At 41.5% G+C, this 20,063-nt stretch overlaps 1 protein-coding gene across 5 annotated transcripts in view; it reads right to left on the reverse strand.

Moving 5' to 3' along the window:
* CDS1 (CDP-diacylglycerol synthase 1) overlaps positions 1–15,131 on the reverse strand; it is a 69,198-nt gene extending 54,067 nt beyond the window's left edge. Inside the window, exon 1 of one of the 5 annotated variants that reach the window (XM_004285429.3) lies at positions 14,230–15,131. In XM_004285429.3, coding sequence (XP_004285477.1) covers positions 14,230–14,346 — 117 coding nt within the window. In that variant the 5' untranslated portion in view covers positions 14,347–15,131. Of the gene's footprint in view, positions 1–1,206; positions 1,247–8,065; positions 11,095–14,229 lie in introns of those variants that run through there. The other 4 variants (XM_033416020.2, XM_049709115.1, XM_049709113.1 and 1 more) reach the window with 4 other exon arrangements.
* Between the last annotated feature and the right edge of the window lie 4,932 nt (positions 15,132–20,063).

Consider the following 20,063-nt stretch of genomic DNA (forward strand, 5'->3'; position numbering starts at 1 on the left):
GAAGGGAGTGGCACGATATACTTAAAGTGTTGAAAGGGGAAAACCTAGCACCAGGAATACTCTACCTGGGAAGGCTTTCATTCAGATTTGATGAAGAGATGAAAAGTTTTGCAGACAAGCAAAAGCTAGAAGAGTTCAACACCACCAAATCATCTTTACAAGAAAAGTCACAAGGACTTCTCTAAGAGAAAAAGAAAAGGCCACAACTAGAAACATGAAAACTACAAAGGAAAAAGCTCATTGGTAAAGGCAAATATATAGTAAAGGTAGTAAATCAACTACATACAAAGCTAGTAGGAAGGCTAAAAGACAAAACTAGTAAAATCATCTATGTCTGTAATAAGGAGTCAAGGAATACACAAAACAAAAAGATGTAAAATATAATGTTGAAAACAGTCATTGTAAGGGTTGGTGAGAACAAATGCACTGTTGTTAAAATGTATTTGAAATTAAGAAATCCGCAACTTAAGACAATCATGTATGTATACAGATTGCTATGTATAAACCTGATGATAACTAGAAACCAAAAATCAAAAATAGACACACACAAAAGAAAGAGGAAATAATCCAAACATAACACTAAAGATAATCATCAAATCATAAGAGACAACAAAAGAAGAAAGGAACAAAAAAGAACTGCAAAAACAATTTAAAAAATGGCACCAAGAACATACATATCAATAACTACTTTCAATGTAAATGGACCAAATGCTCCAATCAAAAGTCACAAAGTGACAGAATGCATATAAAAACAAGGCCTGTATATATGCTGCCTATAAGAGACTCACTTCAGATCTAAAGACACACACAAGACTAAAAGTGAGGAGATGGAAAAAGGTATTCCATGCAAATGGAAATCAAAAGAAAGCCAGGGAAGTAATAATTATATCAGACAAAAATAGACTTTAAGACAAAGACTGTTATAAGAGACAAAGAATATTACATAATGATATTATCAAGTGATCAATTCAAGAAGATATAACAATTGCAAATACATATGCACCCAACATAGGAACACCTAAATAAATAAGGCAAATATTAACAGACATAAAGGGAGAAATTGACAGTAACACAAAAATAGTAGGGGACCTTAACACCCCACTTATATTAATGGACAGATCATTCAGACAGAAAGTCAATAAGGAAACACTGGCCTTAAATGACACATTAAGCCAAATGGATTTAATAGATATATATAGAACATACCATCCAAAAGCAGCAGAATACACATTCTTTTCAAGTGCACGTAGAATACATTCTCCAGGATAGATCACAAGCTGCACATGTTAGGGCACAAAACAAGCCTTGATAAATTTAAGGAAACTGAAATCATATCAAGCATCATTTCTGACTACAACACTATTTCAATTACAAGAAAAAAATGCAAAAAACCACAAACACGTGGCTAAACACAAAAGGCTAAACAATATGCTACTAAACAACCAATGGCTCACTGAAGAAATCAATGCATCCAAAAATAAATAAATAAATAAATAAATTTATTTGAAAAAAACTCCAACAAAAATGTCCAGGACCAGATGGCTTCACAAGTGAATTCTAACCAAACATTTAGGGAAGAGTTACCATCTATTTTTCTCAAACTATTCCAAAAATTTGCAGAGGAAGGAATGCTTCCAAACTCATTCTATGGTACCAGCATCACCCTGATACCAAATCCAGAGAAAGATATCACAAAAAATGAAAATTACAGGTCAATATCACTGATAAACATAGATGCAGAAATCCTAAACAAAATATTAGCAAACTGAATCCAACAATATATTTAAAAGATCATACACCATGATCAAGTGGGATCTGTCTCAGATGCAAGGATTTTTCAATATCCACAAATCAATCAACATGATACAACAACAAATTAATAGACTGAATAATAAAAATCATATGATTGTCTCAATAGATGCAGAAAAAGTTTTTGACAAAAATTTTTATGTAAAACACCCATTTATGACAAAAACTGTCAACAAAGTAAGTATACAGGGAGCATACCTCAACATAATACAGGCCATATATGATAAGCCCACAGCTAACATCATACCTAACAGTGAAAAGCTGAAAGCGTTTCCTCTAAGATCAGGAACAGGGTGAGGATGCCCACTCTTGCCACTTTTATTCAACACAGTATTGGAAGTCCTAGCCATAGCAATCAAACAAGAAAAAGAAATAAAAGGAATCCAAACTGGAAAGGAAGAAGTAAAACTGTTACTGTTTGCAGTTGACATATTATACACAGAAAACCCTAAGGATGCCACTAAAAAACTACTAGGGCTCATCAATGATGATAAAGTTGGAGAATACAAAATTAATATACAAAAACCTATTGCATTTCTGTACACTAACAGTGAACTACCAGAAAGAGAAATTGAGGAAACTATCCCATTTACAATCACATCAAAAAGAATAAAATACCTAGGAATAAACTTTCCTAAGGAAATAAAAGACCTGTACTCAGGAAACCATAAGACACTGGTGAAAGAAATTGAAGACGACACAAACAGATGGAAAGATATACCATGTTCATGAATTTGGAAGACTAATATTGTTAAAATGACCATACTACCCAAGGCAATCTACAGATTCAATGCAATCCCTAACAAAATACCAATGGCATTTTTCACAAAAGTAGAACAAATAATTTTAAAATTTGTATGGAATCACAAAAGACCCCAAATAGTCAAAACAATCTTGAGAAAGAAGAATGGAGCTGGAAGCATCACATTCCCTGACTTCATACTATACTACAAAGCCACAGTCATCAAAACAGTATAGTACTGGCACAAGAACAGACACATAGATCAATGGAACAGAATAGAGAGCCTAGAAGTAAACCCAGGCACTTATGGTCAATTAATCTATGACAAAGGAGGCAAGAATATACAATGGAGAAAAAACAGTCTCTTCAATAACTGGTGCTGGAAACTGGGCAGCTACATGTGAAAGAGTGCAATTATAACATTTTCTCATACCATATACAAAAATAAACTCAAAATGGATTAAAGACCTAAATGTAAGACTGGAAATCATAAAAATCCTATAAGAAAACACTGGCAGAACACTCTTTGACATAAATTGTAGCAGTATTTTTTTGGATCAGTTTCCTAAAGCAAGGAAATAAAAGCAAAAATAAATAAATGAGACCTAATTAAACTTAAAGACTTTTGCACAGCAGTGAAAACCATCAACAAAACAAAAAGACAACCTACTGAATGAGAGAAAATATATGCAAATGTTGTGACTGATAAGGGATTAATATCCAAAATATATAAACAGCTCATACAACTCAATATCAAAAAATCTAAACAACTCAATCAAAAAATAGGCAGAAGACCTGTATAGATATTTTTCCAAAGAAGAGATAGGAATGGCCAAAAGGCACATGAAAAGGTGCTCAACATTACTAATTATCATAGAAATGCAAATCAAAACCACAATGATATATCATCTCACACCTGTCAGAATGACTATCGTCAAAAAGACCACAAATAACAAATGTTGTCAAGGATATGGAGAAAAAGGAACTCTGTGCACTGTTGGTGGGATTGTAAATCGGTGTAGGCACTGTGGAAACAGTACAGAGGTTTCTGAAAAAACTAAAAATAGAACTACCATATGATCCAGCAATTCCACTTCTGGGTATATATCTGAAAAAATCAAAAACACTAATTAAAAAAGATACATGCACCCCAATGTTCAAAGCAGCATTATTTACAATAGCCAACATATGGAAGCAAGCTAGGTGTCATCAACCAATGAATGGATAAAGAAGATGTGGTGTATATATATATATACAATGGAATGCTAGTCAACCATAAAAAGAATAAATTTTGCCATTTGTAACAACGTGGGTGGACCTGGAGTGTATTATGCTTAGTGAAATAAGTCAAACAGAGAAAGACAAACAGTGCATCTTATCAATTACCTGCGGACTCTAAAACAAACAAACAAAAACAAAACAAAACAAAAAACACGAAGCTAACAAAACAGAAACAGACTCACAGATATAGAGAACAGACTACTGGTTACCAGGGGGGAGAGGGAAGGGGAGACAGGCGTGATAGGGGTAGGGGATAAAAGGTACCAATTACTGTGTATAAAGTAAATAACTACAAGGATATAAGGTACAGAAAAAAAAATATGTTTTTTCAAAAAAGGAGACAATCCTAATGAAACACGTCAAACAGACACTATCATTGCTGTTTTACTTATAGGTAAACTATGATCAAAAGCATTTGCTCTGGTGGTGTGATTTTTTATAAAGTTATTTAAAACCCAAACTGACTTCTAAGAGTGCATGGACAAGAACTATGTGTGTATGCTGGGGCCGTTACACACAGATGGTCACTGTAGAACCTCCAGGGATAGAGTGGCTAAGGAATTTTAAGAAAAGAGTTGCCTCATGCTCAGTTTTGAAGTTGTTCATTCTGCTGTAAGGAACAGCCTCCACTCCTATGTCCTCCCGTCTCCTATACCCACCCCTAGCAGCAACCTTCATTAAAGAGTGCTACACACACAAATGCTTTGGGAGAGTGGTTTACTGAGGGGGGAATTGGGGGAAGGGGACTGAACTGGGTCAGAGGGAAGAGAATATTCACAGGAGGTGAATACAGGCAGAAGGAGCATTGAGCAGAATCTTGGGCCAGAAGTGATACTAGGAATGAAAGCGCCTAGGGATTCAAAACGTTTAGGAATCTCAAACCAAACTCAGGCTTTATTAGCACCAAGGTTTTGGCAAATTTCATCACCCCTTCTAACTGATCCTTTATCCATAAAATGGAAACATTTAATATAATGCCAAGGACTCAGTTAAGTCAATGAAATAGTAAGCTATTATTACTATCGAATCCAATTCCTCATTAAGTGGCTTAACAAATAAAATGTTAGCCTTGAGGCTGTATTATCAGTTTTCATAAAGCAATAATAAACTTTTGTTTACTAACTACAACTTTCTTACTAAACAATTATAAAATTAAATGTGACATTATACCAAAAATGACAAATGAAACAAATGTCACATTTCCACTGTGACACTGAGTCAGTTGGCCCCACAGCAACTTAAACAAAGAGAGATGTTGACTAGTAAACCACCAGACAGGACATCTCCTGAAAACATCAGGGAACCTGCTGTTAGTCGGATGTGCCAGCAGGTTTTTGACATCTAGAATGATGGAACACATCACATTTTTTTCTTTGCTTTGCTCTCTTTTTTTTCACCTTCAGTAACCCAGAGCGTTGCAGACTTAGTGTGAGTGGTAGTCGAGACAGTGACTAATGGAAATGGCTCCATAAGGGCACATGACCAGGTTGCAGAAAGAGCACCAGACTAGGAGTCAGGAGTTGCAAGTACAGTGATCACTCAGTACCTGGTGGGAGTAGGGGAAGGGGGGTGGGGAATAGTTCCTGGACACCCTCAGATACAAAAATCAGAGAATATAACCTACACAATCCTCTCATACACTTTAAATCATCTCTAGATTACTTATAAAACCCAATACAATGTAAATAGTTGTAAGTACAATGTAAACAGTTGTGAGTATGCAGAAAATTCAAGTTTTGCTTGTTGGAACCGTCTAGGATTTTTTTTTTTTTTCAAATATCTTGATCCACAGTTGGTTGAATCCACGGATTTGCAACCCACGGATATGAGGGCTGACAGTACTGATTCCACCTCTAACTAGCACTATGACAAAAGGCAAAACACTTAACCCTAAAGAAACTCAGCCCTTGGTTTCCTTAAAAAATAAAGCCATTGGACTTTCAGCACACCACCTCAAAGTCCACTTGGCAATAATGGTGATGTGCCACAACCCTCCCCAGTAGTTCATAAGCTTTGTGAGAAGAAATACTATTGGCCTCACTTTTGACTCACAAGAGGCTGGCAGACGACCTTGCGCAGTGGCTGGCATTTATTAGGCACTATGTAAATATGTGTTGAATGAACTGAGTCTGTCAGCTCATGCTAACATTTAAGATTAAAATAGTTCTCAACTGTTCTTGCTAGGTGAGTAATTTTGGCCAAGTCACCTTGCTTGGGAGCTCAGTAGCACTTACATAAAATGAGGGCTTCTGACTATGAAAGACTACTCTTTTCCAAATGTAAAATGATGATGAAAGTATTTCTGGTAAATGGTGGATGAAAGTTGAAAAAATTAAATTTTCTTTATTACCCTGTAAATCTAATTCCTACAGTGAAATGTACTTAGAAAATAAGAGCAAAAGTACTTTACAAATATTGATTTATTTATACCTCACATTACCTTACAGATAAGTAATCACATCCTTTTTGTAACTGAAAAAATTTAGGCTCAGAAAGGTTAAGTAAAGTGCCCAAGTTTACACAGCTCTAAGCAATGTAGCCAGGATGCAGAAAGGAAATTAAAATGACAATTTTCCTCCAAAGTGATCTACAAATTCAATGCAACCGCAATCATCTCATTAGGCTTTTTTTGTGTGTGGAAATGTACAGACTGATTCTAAAATTTATATGAAAATGCAAAGGACCTAGAAGAGCGAAAACCACCTGGGGAAAAGAACTAAAACTGAAGGACTTACACTACCTGTTTTCAAAAGTTATTATAAAGTTGTTACTGCGGTACTGGCATAAAAGAAAAAAAAATGTCAATGGAACAGAAGACAGAGTCCAGAAATAAATCCACATTTCTATGGCCAACTGATTTCAACAAAGTTGAAAGGTAAATTCAATACATGATGCTGGAATAATTAAATATCCATATGTGAAAGGAAGGAAGGAAGAAGAAAAAACTTTGATCTGTACTTCACACCATTTACAAAAATTAATGCAAAACAAATCATAGACATTTACATGAAGATATAAAAATTCCATAAAATCTTTGGGACCTAGGGTTAGGCAAAGATTTCTTAAATATGACAACAAGTATGATTTATATAAGAAAAACTGATAAATAAAAGTACTTCAAAATTAAAATTTTCTGCTTTTCAAAAGAAAGTGTTGGGCTTCCCTGGTGGCACAGTGGTTAAGAATCCACCTGCCAACACGGGGGACACGGGTTCAAGCCCTGGTCCGGGAAGATCCCACATGCTGCAGACCAACTAGGCCCGTGTGCCACAACTACTGAGCCTGTGCTCTAGAGCCCGCGAGCCACAACTATTGAAGCCTGCACGCCTAGAGCCCGTGCTCCACAACAAGAGAAGCCACCGCAATGAGAAGCCCGTGCACTGCAACGAAGAGTAGCCCCCCGCTCTCTGCAACTAGAGAAAGCCCGCATGCAGCAATGAAGACCCAACACAGCCAAAAATAAGTAAATAAAATTTTAAAAATAAATAAATAGTAAATCCTAGAAGATTTCCAAAATCATTATTAAAAAAAAAAAAGACAGTGTTAAGAGAATGAAAAAACAGCTATAGACTGGGAAAAGATATTTGCAAATCACATGTCAAATAAAGGTCTTGTGTCCAGAACACATAAAGAATTCTCAAAATTCAATAAGGAAACAATCAACTCAATTAAAATACATGGGCGAAATATTTGAACAGACATCTCACCAAAGGCAATACACAGATGGCAAATTAGCATATGAAGAAATGTTCAACATCTTAGTTACTAGGGAAATGCAAATCAAAACCGCAGTAAGATACTATGACACATCTTCTAGCATAGCTAAAATTTAAAACTGAACATACCAAGTCTCAGAGAAGATGTGTTGAAACTGGACCTCTCACACACTGCTGGTGGAAGTGTGAAATGGTACAACCACTTTGGAAAGCAGTTTGGCAGTTTCTTAAAAAGTTAAGTAATACATCCACCCTATGACATAGTCATTTCATTCCTAGGTATCTGCCCCAAATAAATGAAAGTATATATCCACACAAAGACTGTACACAATGTTCATGGCAGCTATATTTGTAATAGCTCCAAACTGGAAACAACTCAAATGTTGAAAAAAACGAATTGGGCTACATCCATACAGTGGAATACTACTCGGCAACAAAAATGAACTATTGAAGTATGCAACAATATGGATGAATTTCAAAATTATGCTCAGTAAAAAGAAGCCAGACATGGACTTACCTGGTGGGGCAGTGGTTAAGAATCCGCCTGCCAACGCGGGGGACACAGGTTCGAGCCCTGGTCCGGGAAGATCCCACATGCCACGGAGCAGCAAAGCCCGTGCACCACAACTACTGAGCCTGTGCTCTAGAGCTCACGAGTCACACTACTGAGCCCACAAGCCACAACTACTGAAGCCCATGCGCCTAGAGCTCGTGCTCCGCAACAAGAGAAGCCACCGCAATGAGAAGCCCCCGCACTGCAATGAAGAGTAGCCCCTGCTCACTGCAACTAGAGAAAGCCTGCGCACAGCAATGAAGACCCAATGCAGCCAAAAAATAAATTAAAAATAAACAAATAAAAGAAGCCAGACAAAATGTACATATAGTACGTATATGTATACATACATATGCATATGCGTATATGCGTACACGTATGTTTAGAATTCCACTTATATAACATTCTAGAAAATACATACTCATCTATAGTGCCAAAAAGCAGATCAGTGGTTATCAAGGTGTAGAAGGGGAATTACAGAAGGGCAGGAGCAGACTTTTAGTGGTGACAGGGTTTGTTCATCATCTTTACTGCAGTGATGAACTCATCAGTGTTGCACATGTCCAACTGCACAGTGTAAGTATGGTCACTTTAGTGTTTGTCACTTGTAGCTATGGTGACTCCTGAAGAGTGCGCAGGAGCCAGCGGACAAGGAAAGAGGACTGAGGTGCTTCTCAATACTGGAGAATGGAAAGCAGGAAGAACAAGGGCATGGGATTCCAGACCATTCAAGATGATGGCTCCAAAGTCTCTAAACTAATGAAGGTAAGCAGCAGTTTAGAATGAAACAAAGGATAACGTACTAAATCAATCACAATTTCCACCCCATTTACACCTGGTCCCATAAAAAGTGAGTCAATCAGCGTCAGCTTCTCCACTATAGGTCCCTTGAGGTTTACACTGATCCCATGCTGTACCTAGTACAGCATTAAAATTGCAAACAAGCAAAAGGAAACCCTCAAATGACACAGAGCTCTGTGCCTAAAAGGAGGGGGCCTTTTAAAAATCTTGAAGCTAAACAGGTCTTACTTGAAAGAATGGTAGGTTATACTACTCATTTCAGCATTTTCTCTCAGTCTCTTCATTGTTTCCATGTATTTTAAAGATGTGAGAAAGAAACTACATGCCTTCACCCCACAAAGCTTACTGCCTCCATGAACATGACTTTAGAATCCAATCATCTTCATTACCATAGCTTTACTATTCCCAGATGCTTGCTCTGGAGCTAACTGTTCATCACAAGAACTTCTGAAAAACATCAATCCTTTAATAGGAAGCACCAACGAACAAGTTTCCTCCTAAAACTCTTTGATCCCTTGCCTCAAAATCCTTGCCTGGCAATTGCCACCAATCCCAAACTGTTACATTGTGATCCTTACCCAGTCCTGATCAAGACCCTGCATTGAAAGACCTGCCTTAAACCAAACTTCCAATTCTCAATAAAATCCAACCTTGCCTTTCCCCCTCCAAGCTCTGCCAAAGCTTAGTATTGAGGTGGTGTTTTTCCTCACCACAGGAAGCAATAAACTCAACTTTGTCTTATCAGCTGGTGGGTTGGTGATATCTGGGGAGCCAGCATTCAAAAACTGTTGTTAAATAAAATGAATATGCTGCAAATGACAACATGGAAACTTATTTGGGTGATAACAGTGACTAACAATTGATGAACAATTGGGGAATACCAACTTACATTTTATTCTGGACATCTAGATCTACATATTCATATTTTATTAATGGCCTATATTTAGATGGAAAAAATATAGAAAATGTTTAGTACACCTTCAAGTGACACCAAGACAACTCACAGTGAAGTGTACCAAAGTGAAGAATTTATGGAAATACAAGTTCCAAAATTAAAAATTTATTTTTTAAATATTAGAATATTTTTGAAAGAAACTACACCCATCTCAAATGAGGAAGGACAGAAGTTAATTGACCTCCAGACTGTTTCACCCTCAACTTCGCAAACCCAAATCTGTATCAGAGTAGCATCCCCACATATGAGTACATGGGCTCCTCGTCTGACCAGTGCACTATTCCACCTGTGCTCCCTGTACTGGCCACGGATTCCCTGTGCACCCCCTTCTCTCCCACTTCCGGTCCAGTCAGTTAGGTCTTAGCTTCACTTCAATTGCTCAATCTCTCTCAATCCATACAGGGCTTCAACAGCCCTCTTTGAGCTTCCGTCCACTTTTGCCTACCCTAACTCTGTTCAATCCTGGCCCCCCTGGCTCACTCACTCCTCTCTGGCATCCTTGTCCTGGCATTCCCGACCACAATCACTCCCAGTGCCTTTCTTATTCTCAGTTATTAAATGGGAAATATTCCTAACCCATATAGCTGAGGAACAAAAAAAGAAAGATGTGAAATTACTGTTTTCTCTAAATCACTCTACAAGCATCAACTATTATGACTACTACTGCTACTGAGTTAAGAACCATGCTAATTCAATACATAACAAATTTGTGTTATTTTAGTTCAACTGAAGCTTCACTGAGTTTGATAATTCTGCCAGTTGCCTCTTGGTCATCTTACATCACACTCTCTAAAATGACATTCCAAAGGTGTCCCAGTCAGAGATGAGCTCTAGTTCCAGCTCTGCTACCCATTTAAGGTCATTTCGGGCAATAACAAACACAGTCTAGGGCAAGTTTATTATTTAAAAATACACACACACACACACACATATATATACACACTCACACACATATATATGTATATATGTATGGTTGAACTAAATTGTTTCTAAGATCTCTTGAAGCTCTGTGTTTCTCAGACCCTACTTCACTGGGAAAATTTAAAGCATCAAACACTGATCTCTCCTCTTCTGCTTTTCAAAATGTTTCTGTATCTAACCTCGATTCCTTCTTTCCTTTCCTTGAATACTCCAACCACCTGTACTCTCCACACCATGTCTACTTTCTTTTTCCTAGGGACTGCCCACCCTCATATCAGCATCTGCACTCCCACTTCTTTCCTCCTTCCTTCCTTCCTTCCTTCCTTCCTCCTTTCTTCCTCCCTCTCTCCCTCCCTTCCTCTCTTTCTTTCTCCCTCCCTCCCTCTCTCTCTTTCTTTCTTTCTTTATCTTTGGCTGCGTTGGGTCTTCTTTGCTGCACACGGGCCTTCTCTAGTTGAGGTGCACGAGCTTCTCATTGCGGTGGCTTGCCTATGTTGTGGGGCACAGGCTCTAGACACGTGGGCTTCAGTAGTTGCAGCACGCAGGCTTCAGTAGTTGTGGCTTGCAGGCTGTAGAGCGCAGGCTCAATAGTTGTGGCGCGCGGGCTTAGATGCTCTGGGGCATGTGGGTTCTTCCCGGACCAGGGCTTGAACCCGTATCCCCTGCATCGGCAGGCAGATTCTTAACCACTGCACCACCAGAAGTCCACTGACTTCTTTATATGAATACCTATCTTCCCTTCTTTGAAAAAGGATATTTTCACTTGATCCTCCAAGTCCTCTCTAGCTGCTATCCTGTACTCCCTTCCACCGGCACTTCCTACAATTACTACCAATATTTTACATCTCACATTCCTCGGCCTAAAACGTGGCTTCTCTTAAGATCTTTTGCTGGGACTTCCCTGATGGCACAGTGGTTAAGAATCCGTCTGCCAATGCAGGGGACACGGGTTCGAGCCCTGGTCCGGGAAGACCCCACATGCCACAGAGCAACTAAGCCCGTGTACCACAACTACTGAGCCCGTGTGCTGCAACTACTGAAGCCCACGCGCCTAGAGCCCGTGCTCCGCAACAAAAGAAGCCACTGCAATGAGAACCTCGTGCACCACAACGAAGAGTAGCCCCCACTTGCCGCAACTAGAGAAAGCCTGTGCACAGCAACGAAGACCCAATGCAGCCATAAATAAAAATAAAGAAAGAAATTGAGAGGGAAATTAAATGAATGAGTATTATAAAAATATAAAAGATCTTTTGCTAAATTCCATGTTCTCTGCCCCTTCCTCATTTCTAAATACTAGTGAGAATATCCTCTAAGCAATTCTCTGGACCACAGAACTTTCTCTCAGTATGTCTCCAGGTCCTAAACAATGAGAAGGTCATGTTAATAATGCCGTTATAAGAAAAGACTACAAAATGGCACAGGAGTATACCATAACAGCAGAATATAACACACTTCCTGCACTTCTTTCATTAATTCCATAAGAGTTTTGCCTTTACTGCAACTTGAATGGAGAAGGCACTTAAAAGAATTTCAATGGACCAAATATTAACCAGCCTCCGATGTGCAAACTGATTTTATAATGGTCCTTGACCTGGAAATACAGGTGCATTCAAATATACACCCTGATAAGAAAGGACATACAGAGGATAGAGTTCAGTGACACAAAGCTTGCCAAGTCAAAAGTTCCTTGCAATAAACTCTAAAAGTATGCAATATTTTAGATATGGTTTAGAAAATGCTCATCCTTGTCTAAGAAATCTTAACAGAACAGGTTACACATGGCAACACCTACTCTCAGGAAAAAAATCCCGCTGGGTATGTATTAATGAAAACCAATAGTGTGGCATCTATAAATAAATAAATAAATATGCAGTGAGGTAACCCACTCACAGATAGCTAGAGACAACAGTTCTAATGAGTCAAATCAAACCAGAGAAGTAGTTTCCATTTTAAATATATTAGGGTGTTAAGAAACTAATTAATTCAAAAGTTATTTTATGGATGGCTTCCTTGAACATGTTTTTTCTTATTAAAAGCTTGTTCCAGTTAAGGAAGTGAACATGGGGAAGCTGGTATTTCCTTGATTCTAAACTGTATCAGTGCTAAAACAAAACAAACCCCAACCTAATTAATTGTATTTTTGTTCTAGTTTCCAAGGCAGTTTTCACAAAAACTATTCTTTGCCCACTCTTTTTAGCTTTGTAACATCAACCTTCAGAAGCTAGAAACTGTTACACTTTGTATAATTCCTTGATACATATGTTCTATCACAGACTCATTGTATTCCACCTGCCTATCAAGGGTAGGGGGAAAAATAGGATCTGTCTTCCCATTGATTCTAAAGTTTCATGCCTAAAATCACTGTTAAATTTATTATTTCATGATATTGTGGGATATGTTCCTGCCAGAGCTTTATAAGGGGTGACCTCAAGTTCATCAACAGCAAGTTCCAGGTGGAACCTCCCCCAAATCAGAACTTCTGAGTTCTGATGAGTGAGTGAGTCTCAGCAACAGTGCAAACCAGAAAAAAGGGAATCAGGAAACAGTTTCTAGTTCCAAAAGGCCACTGACTTGACCTTGAGCAATCTACTTCACTTCTGTAATTCAAACTGCAATACCTGCTTCCAAAAAAGAATGCTTCTAGGAATAGCTTAAGTGCTTTGAGTTTCTAAGATAAAATGGAATTTTATAAACAGAAGATTTCATAAAACAATCTATTGCCTGGCCCAATTTCCTAAACTTATTACCAAATAAGCTGCACTTTGACTTTCTTCTACCTTTAAAAAGAATAGTGGCATTACATCTGCTTACAAAGGCAATCTACAGAAATGGGAATTTTAAAAGTCCTCATGAATTAACGTGTCAGGTAAAATGAAATCTACTGCTGCACTGTCGGCCGTGGAGGGTCACAACTGGGTCACGTGTAGGAGCCTCTCAAACGTCCAAAATCTATTATACTGAAAAAGGATAGAGGAAACGAAAGTGCTGATGGGGGAGCGCGAGAAGCCAAGCCTCCAGCGTCAGGATCCAATGACATGTTAGAAGCGAAGGTGCATGACTTAAGTTTAGTTCTTACTGTGTTCCTCTCCCGAGAAGAGGTGTGAAGTGGCAGCTACTAGAAAGCTGCAGCTCTCAGGGTGGCAGGTTCCATCCCGATTCTAGCGTCGGCCCCAGATCCCGGGAAGGGGGACTGGAATGGGCAGAAACTAAATTAGAGTCAAGTTGAATCATCCAGCTACCCTGGCAGCAGTCGAGGTCATACTGGGAAACGCACCATCGCTGGAGTCCGGGTCCCACTTGAGGGAGAAGGAAACAAAGCCAGGCCGGGAGGGCGGCGCAGCCCGCAACTTCACCTGACATTCAGTGGGGCCCCACCCTCCCTCCCAGGTGTCCCGGCCCCAGCCAGGACCCAGCCGGGGCGCGGGTGTGCGCCTCTCGCGGCTCTACTTACTTTGTCACTGGTGCTCTCGGTTTCGTGGTCGCCGCCGGCCGCCTCTCCCTCGCGGGGTGGCGGCGCCACCGCTCCCACAGGGCCGGGGCAGCCTCCCCGGTGCCTGAGCTCCCACATGTCCCGCTCCCGCGCGGCCGTGGCGCTCTCCTCCAGCGTCCCGAAACCCGAGCTGCACGCGCGGTCTCGCCGGCTGGCCGCCCTGCCACCCCGCAGCTACACACCCGACGTCCCGCAAAGCCACGGCCACTAACACGCCCCCACCGTGGAGGCGCCGCCGCCGCCTCCTGCCGCGCCGGGTCACCCCCAAAACGGCATCAACGAGCGAGCGCTCGAGGCCGCCCCCTGCGAGCGCGGGGCCGGTAGAGAGAAGAGGAGCGGGAGCCGGGGGCGAGCTCGGAGTGCGGGGCAGGCTCGGGGCGCCCGGCCCGAGCGGAGAAGGTGGGGGCGCGGCGGAGCGCGGCCGCTGGTTGCCAGGTGCGCGTCCCCACGCAGAGGCCCAGGTGGGAGGAGAAGAAAGGACGGGGAGGGAAGGAGGAAGCGTGACCCGTTTTAGCGCTTCACCGGGCTCCGGCCGCCCGGGCCCTGCCACTCCCCGCCCCGCCCCCAGACTCAGGAGTCGGCAGGTCCCGGCCCCCCTACACCTTTCTCCGGGTTGCTGCCTCCCGCAGCCAGGTCACGCGCCGCAAGCCCCGCCCCACCCCGCCCCTCTGCGCTGCACTGCGGTTCCCACAGCCCCGCCTCCATCGCGGAGGGGTGACGTCATGGGTCCGGACCGAGGCTCCGCCCGGGTCTCTGCGAGCACACAGGTGGCGGCGCTGAGAAAATGTGCGGGCTGGAACAAAGGTGAGGAGCAGGGAGGTGGAGGAGGGATGAGCAGCTTGCTTAGAAGTGAGGCGTGAGAACTTGTGGACTCGTCACGGAGCAACTGGGCTGAAAGAACTACTCGAAGACGCCTGGTCAATACTGACAGCACTCAGCACTACCCCTTCGAACGGCTCCGCGGCCGCCGCAGCTTGATACACCGCGGAGTGTCGGAGGTTCAGAGGCGACCAGAAGCAGAAACTTGTCTGGCGGGAAGAACTCGATGACTTCGCGGCATTGTGACCCAGTGGCATCGCTTGCAAAATAGGAGATGCCTTTGCCTCACTGGGCGTCCCGGGTTGGCCAGTTTCAACCACATACCCAAACTCTGTCTCCAAGGAACTCGAGTATTGAATCTCTCAAAATTCACTGCCTAGGGCCTGAAGAGAGAACCAAGACCCTGAGGTGCCAGGGGATGCAGTTGCCAACCAGCTAATCTCTAAGCAGTCATAGACCTTGGGCTGCTAAAGTTGGAACAGGAAGGGCACAAGATCCGCATTAATTCCGTTCCAAATCCTGTTAGAAGGTGATTAGTTTTCTTGACATGTATGTACCACCTGGTCATTACTGACAAGCTGACAAATGGGAGGCGGGGGGAGGAGACAGGCCATCATACAAACAGGACAACGTTCAGGAAAGCACCCTTATAGAAATAAATCAACAATAGAAATTTCTTCAGGTCATTACTGACACCCTGAAAATAAGTAAGGTTGTTCCGAAAATTGAATAACAAGCAAAAACAGAAAGTCAAAGTAGGAGGCATTGAAAAGCAGAGCACAAAGACATTATTTTACTTCATCAAACAAATCTTTAAAGCTCTGAGCTCAGATTAGGTCACCATATTATCAAAGGGATAGAGAGAAGAATCAGTCAGTCTTATGGGAAGAGTAACAAAAATGACAAAAGATATGCAAATAAGTCCTTTGAGTCACAGTCATGGTGCGGTTTTCCTTAAGGAACAGAAGACTATGGGGTGACTAGTTTAATCAATTGTTCTTCATTTCTTTGGAGGACCAGAGATGAAACACTGCCTGATGGTCAGGAACATAAGGTTGAAGAGACTGCTGAAGGCAGTGGTGGAGTTTCCCACCTGAGTCCTAGTTCCACCAATGCCACTAACTGGGTGTGGCCTTGGATAAGTCATTAAGCCTCAATGTCCCCAACTATGAAGTGGATAGTAAGGAGGATGGCCTCTGTGGTCCCTTCCAGCTTACACACGATTCTGCAACTAAAGCCTCTCTCTATCAGAACCCAGACCTTCCTTTCTCCCATGCCTCAAGAAAAGGGGACCTAGCATTGCACCTGAATGATTTCCTCCTTCCCCTTCCCCTAGTAAACCCAATAGCTCCATTGACTTTCTCCGCCCTTTGCTGCAGGAGAAAAAGTGGTAATGAGAAAAGTGGCAGGAGGGAACAACAGAGGACAGGAATGTACGCCACGCGAAATAGTATTCCCTGACCCAGGAAATGTGGGACCAGGGCAGAGACTGCCAGACTAGAGTGGTTTACTACTTTATCTCACCCTTCTTTAAGCTCTGTATTTCAGTGGAAATGGTCATTTCTTTCTGCCTTCATTATAGTTATTGCCACTCGTTGAGTGATTACACTGAACCCAGACAGACGGAACCACTGTTTATTCATCTTCACAGCCCAATCCCTTGCCACAGGGCTGGTCCCCACTCTCATACAGTCAACACTTTTGTTGAAAAAATGAACGAAGGAATGAATGAATGGCAGAGGTATAGCATAACCAGGGAAAGATATATAGTATTTGTATTTTTTTTAACTAAAAAGGTCTATATTAGTCTTAGAAAGGTACTCACGTGTCTTTGTTTTCACTTTATGTGAAAAGGAGAAAGATTGATTTTAAGATGTATTAAAACGGGGTTACAGTAATGACTGGTGCAGTTTACTTAAGGTATATTATGATATAGTCAACCAGAACTGGCCTTACTGAGCCCTATAGTCTCAAACTTTTTTAACGTCTTCTTTTCTTTTTCATTTTTATCTTTCATTTTTCTTCATTCAGAGAGCTTACGTTCTCAAAGTTTATTACATTTATGTTCGATGACACAAAATCTGGCACGTAATGGTTTCTAAGGCCTCACCTGTTAGGTTTATAAGAATTTAATCTGCTAGGGCTTCCCTGGTGGCGCAGTGGTTGAGAATCTGCCTGCCAATGCAGGGGACACGGGTTCGAGCCCTGGTCTGGGAAGATCCCACATACCGTGCAGCAACTAGCCCCGTGAGCCATAATTACTGAGCCTGCGCGTCTGGAGCCTGTGCTCCGCAACAAGAGAGGCCGCGATAGTGAGAGGCCCGCGCACCGCGATGAGAAGTGGCCCCCACTTGCCGCAACTGGAGAAAGCCTCGCACAGAAATGAAGAGCCAACACAGCCATAAATAAATAAATAATTAAAAAAAAAAAAAAGAATTTAATCTGCTAAAGGGCACCATGTAAACTCAAAGCACATGCATAGGCTAATCACAGGAGACACTCGGCCAACATTTCTTGGTTGATTTATAGATTTTCTACTTTAGTGATATTGAAATGATTTGTAACTCTTAGCAAGGCATTTGCTAAAGAGGAAAGAGAAAGTCCTATTTATATGATTTTTATTAGATTTTTTTTTTTACCTCCGCTTTTGCCCAAAGATGGAGGGACCTTGCCCGAAGTAGTAAGCTTATGAGATGGAGAGACCCCTTATCACCCTCTTCCCTGAGTACCCTCAAAATGTTCCCAGAGTGATAAACATTCCCCTCTTGTGTGGGGATTTGAGCTGCTTTCCACATCAGAGGCTCAAAGGCGCTCAACTGGAATGTCCCCAGCCTGCCAGGGAAAGAAGAAATCTTCCTCAGCCAAGCGTTTCTGGTTGCTTGGACACCCGCATTATAGTTTTTGTCGCTTGACCTATCTTCCTCTGTTGCCCTCCGTCCAGTTCCATCTGTAAGTCAGAGATAGAAAGTTATGATTTAGGCCAACCAGAGAAACATTTTGTGGTAAATTATTGAAGGACAATTTATGTTTACATTCTTATTTTCAATGAAACTGCACAGGAAAACAACAGTGTACCATCAATTACATCTGACTATCAGAGGAGCAAGTACAGTGATATAGTAAGAAGCACGGTTTTATATACGGGCGACCCTGGTTTCAAGTCATAGCTCCGCCATCTTCTAGGTGTGACCCAATTAAATTTATAGAACATTTGATCACACACAGCTGAAGGTACATCCTAACTGACGTGCCCAAAGTTTAAGTAATAACTCTTTATGTAACACTTTAAAAAGCATTTTCACATGATTTTATTTATTCTAGTCAACAACCTATGAAGTAGGCAAGACAAATATTATTATTCTTTTTTTTTTTTTTTTTTTTTTTTTTTTGCGGTACGTGGGCCTCTCACTGCTGTGGCCTCTCCCATTGCAGAGCACAGGCTCCGGACGCACAGGCTCAGCGGCCATGGCTCACGGGCCCAGCCGCTCCGCGACATGTGGGATCCTCCCGGACCGGGGCACGAACCCGTGTCCCCTGCATCGGAAGGCGGACTCTCAACCACTGCGCCACCAGGGAAGCCCTATTCTTATTTTACATGGAAAAAAATATGAGGTTCAGCCTGTAAACTACCCAGGTTTGCCAAGGAAATTTGGAATTAAAACCCAGGTTTTTTGTATTTTAAATTCTGTCAGGTTCACTATGTACTGCAAGTAAGTAGTAGCAAAAACAAGTAAATTCTAAGAGAAGACAACTTGTTATAACAATTAAGCACAGGAATTCATCAGCAAACCTGCCTGAATTCAAGTCCCAGCTCTGCCACCTACTGGCCCGTGTCACCAGTCAGGTAACTTAACCCCTCTGTGCCTCAGTGTCCTCATGCATAAAATGAGGATAAAGGTGGGCTTCCCTGGTGGCGCAGTGGTTGCGGGTCTGCCTGCCGATGCGGGGGAGGGATGTGGGTTCGTGCCCCGGTACGGGAGGGTCCCGCATGCCGCGGAGCGCCGTGGCAGTGGGAGGCCCGCGTACCGCAAAAAAAAAAAAAAAAATGAGGATAAGGGAGATACTGTTTTCCTCCCAGAATTCTTATGAAGATTGAATTGGTTAATATACGTGAAGTACTTAGAACAATGCTTGGGCCTAATGAAGCACTATACAGGTGTTACCTATTATTACCATTTATCAATATATTATTAAAAGCTGCATGTCTCAAGGAGAGCAATATTCAGCTTCTAAACTCACTAAAGCTGCAACACCCCAGAAGACTTTGAAGAAAAAGGGACATGCTGACATTGCTTTGGTAAAGTGCATAGAAATTATGAAATGAGGTAGGGAAACTTTGCAAATAATTGCAAAGAAATCATCAGCCTATCAAATTAATTAATTTTTGCTTTATCCTTCAGCAGTAGTAAGAACTAGAATCAATTTACTACCATGTAGTTTGCATATTTATGATGACTGCAGAATTCCTTCCATTTCTAGCTTCTCCACTGAATCATAGTAAATCTGAGCAAATTATATTTTGGTGATTTAATTCCTTTGTAAAATAGGTAGTATATTCCTTATTTATTTATTTATTTATTTTTGGCTGCATTGGGTCTTTTTTGCTGCGTGCGGGCTTTCTCTAGTTGCGGTGAGCGGGGGCTACTCTTCGTTGCGGTGTGTGGGCTTCTCATTGCGGTGGCTTCTCTTGTTGCAGAGCACAGTCTCTAGGCATGCAGACTCAGTAGTTGTGGCTTCTGGGCTCTAGAGCACAGGCTCAGTAGTTGTGGACTTAGTTGGGCTTAGCTGCTCTGCGGCATGTGGGATCTTCCCAGACCAGGGCTTGAACCCGTGTCCCCTGCATTGGCAGGTGGTTTCTTAACCACTGCACCACCAGGGAAGTCCCTATTCCTTCTAGGACTTTGTAAGTTATATTCTAAAAGAATGAGTGTATGTGTGCTTTTGATACTGCATGATTCAACTATTTTTTAAATGTT

This window comes from Orcinus orca, chromosome 4 (assembly GCF_937001465.1).
Source record: "Orcinus orca chromosome 4, mOrcOrc1.1, whole genome shotgun sequence".
In the NCBI taxonomy this organism is placed as follows: Eukaryota; Metazoa; Chordata; class Mammalia; order Artiodactyla; family Delphinidae; genus Orcinus; species Orcinus orca.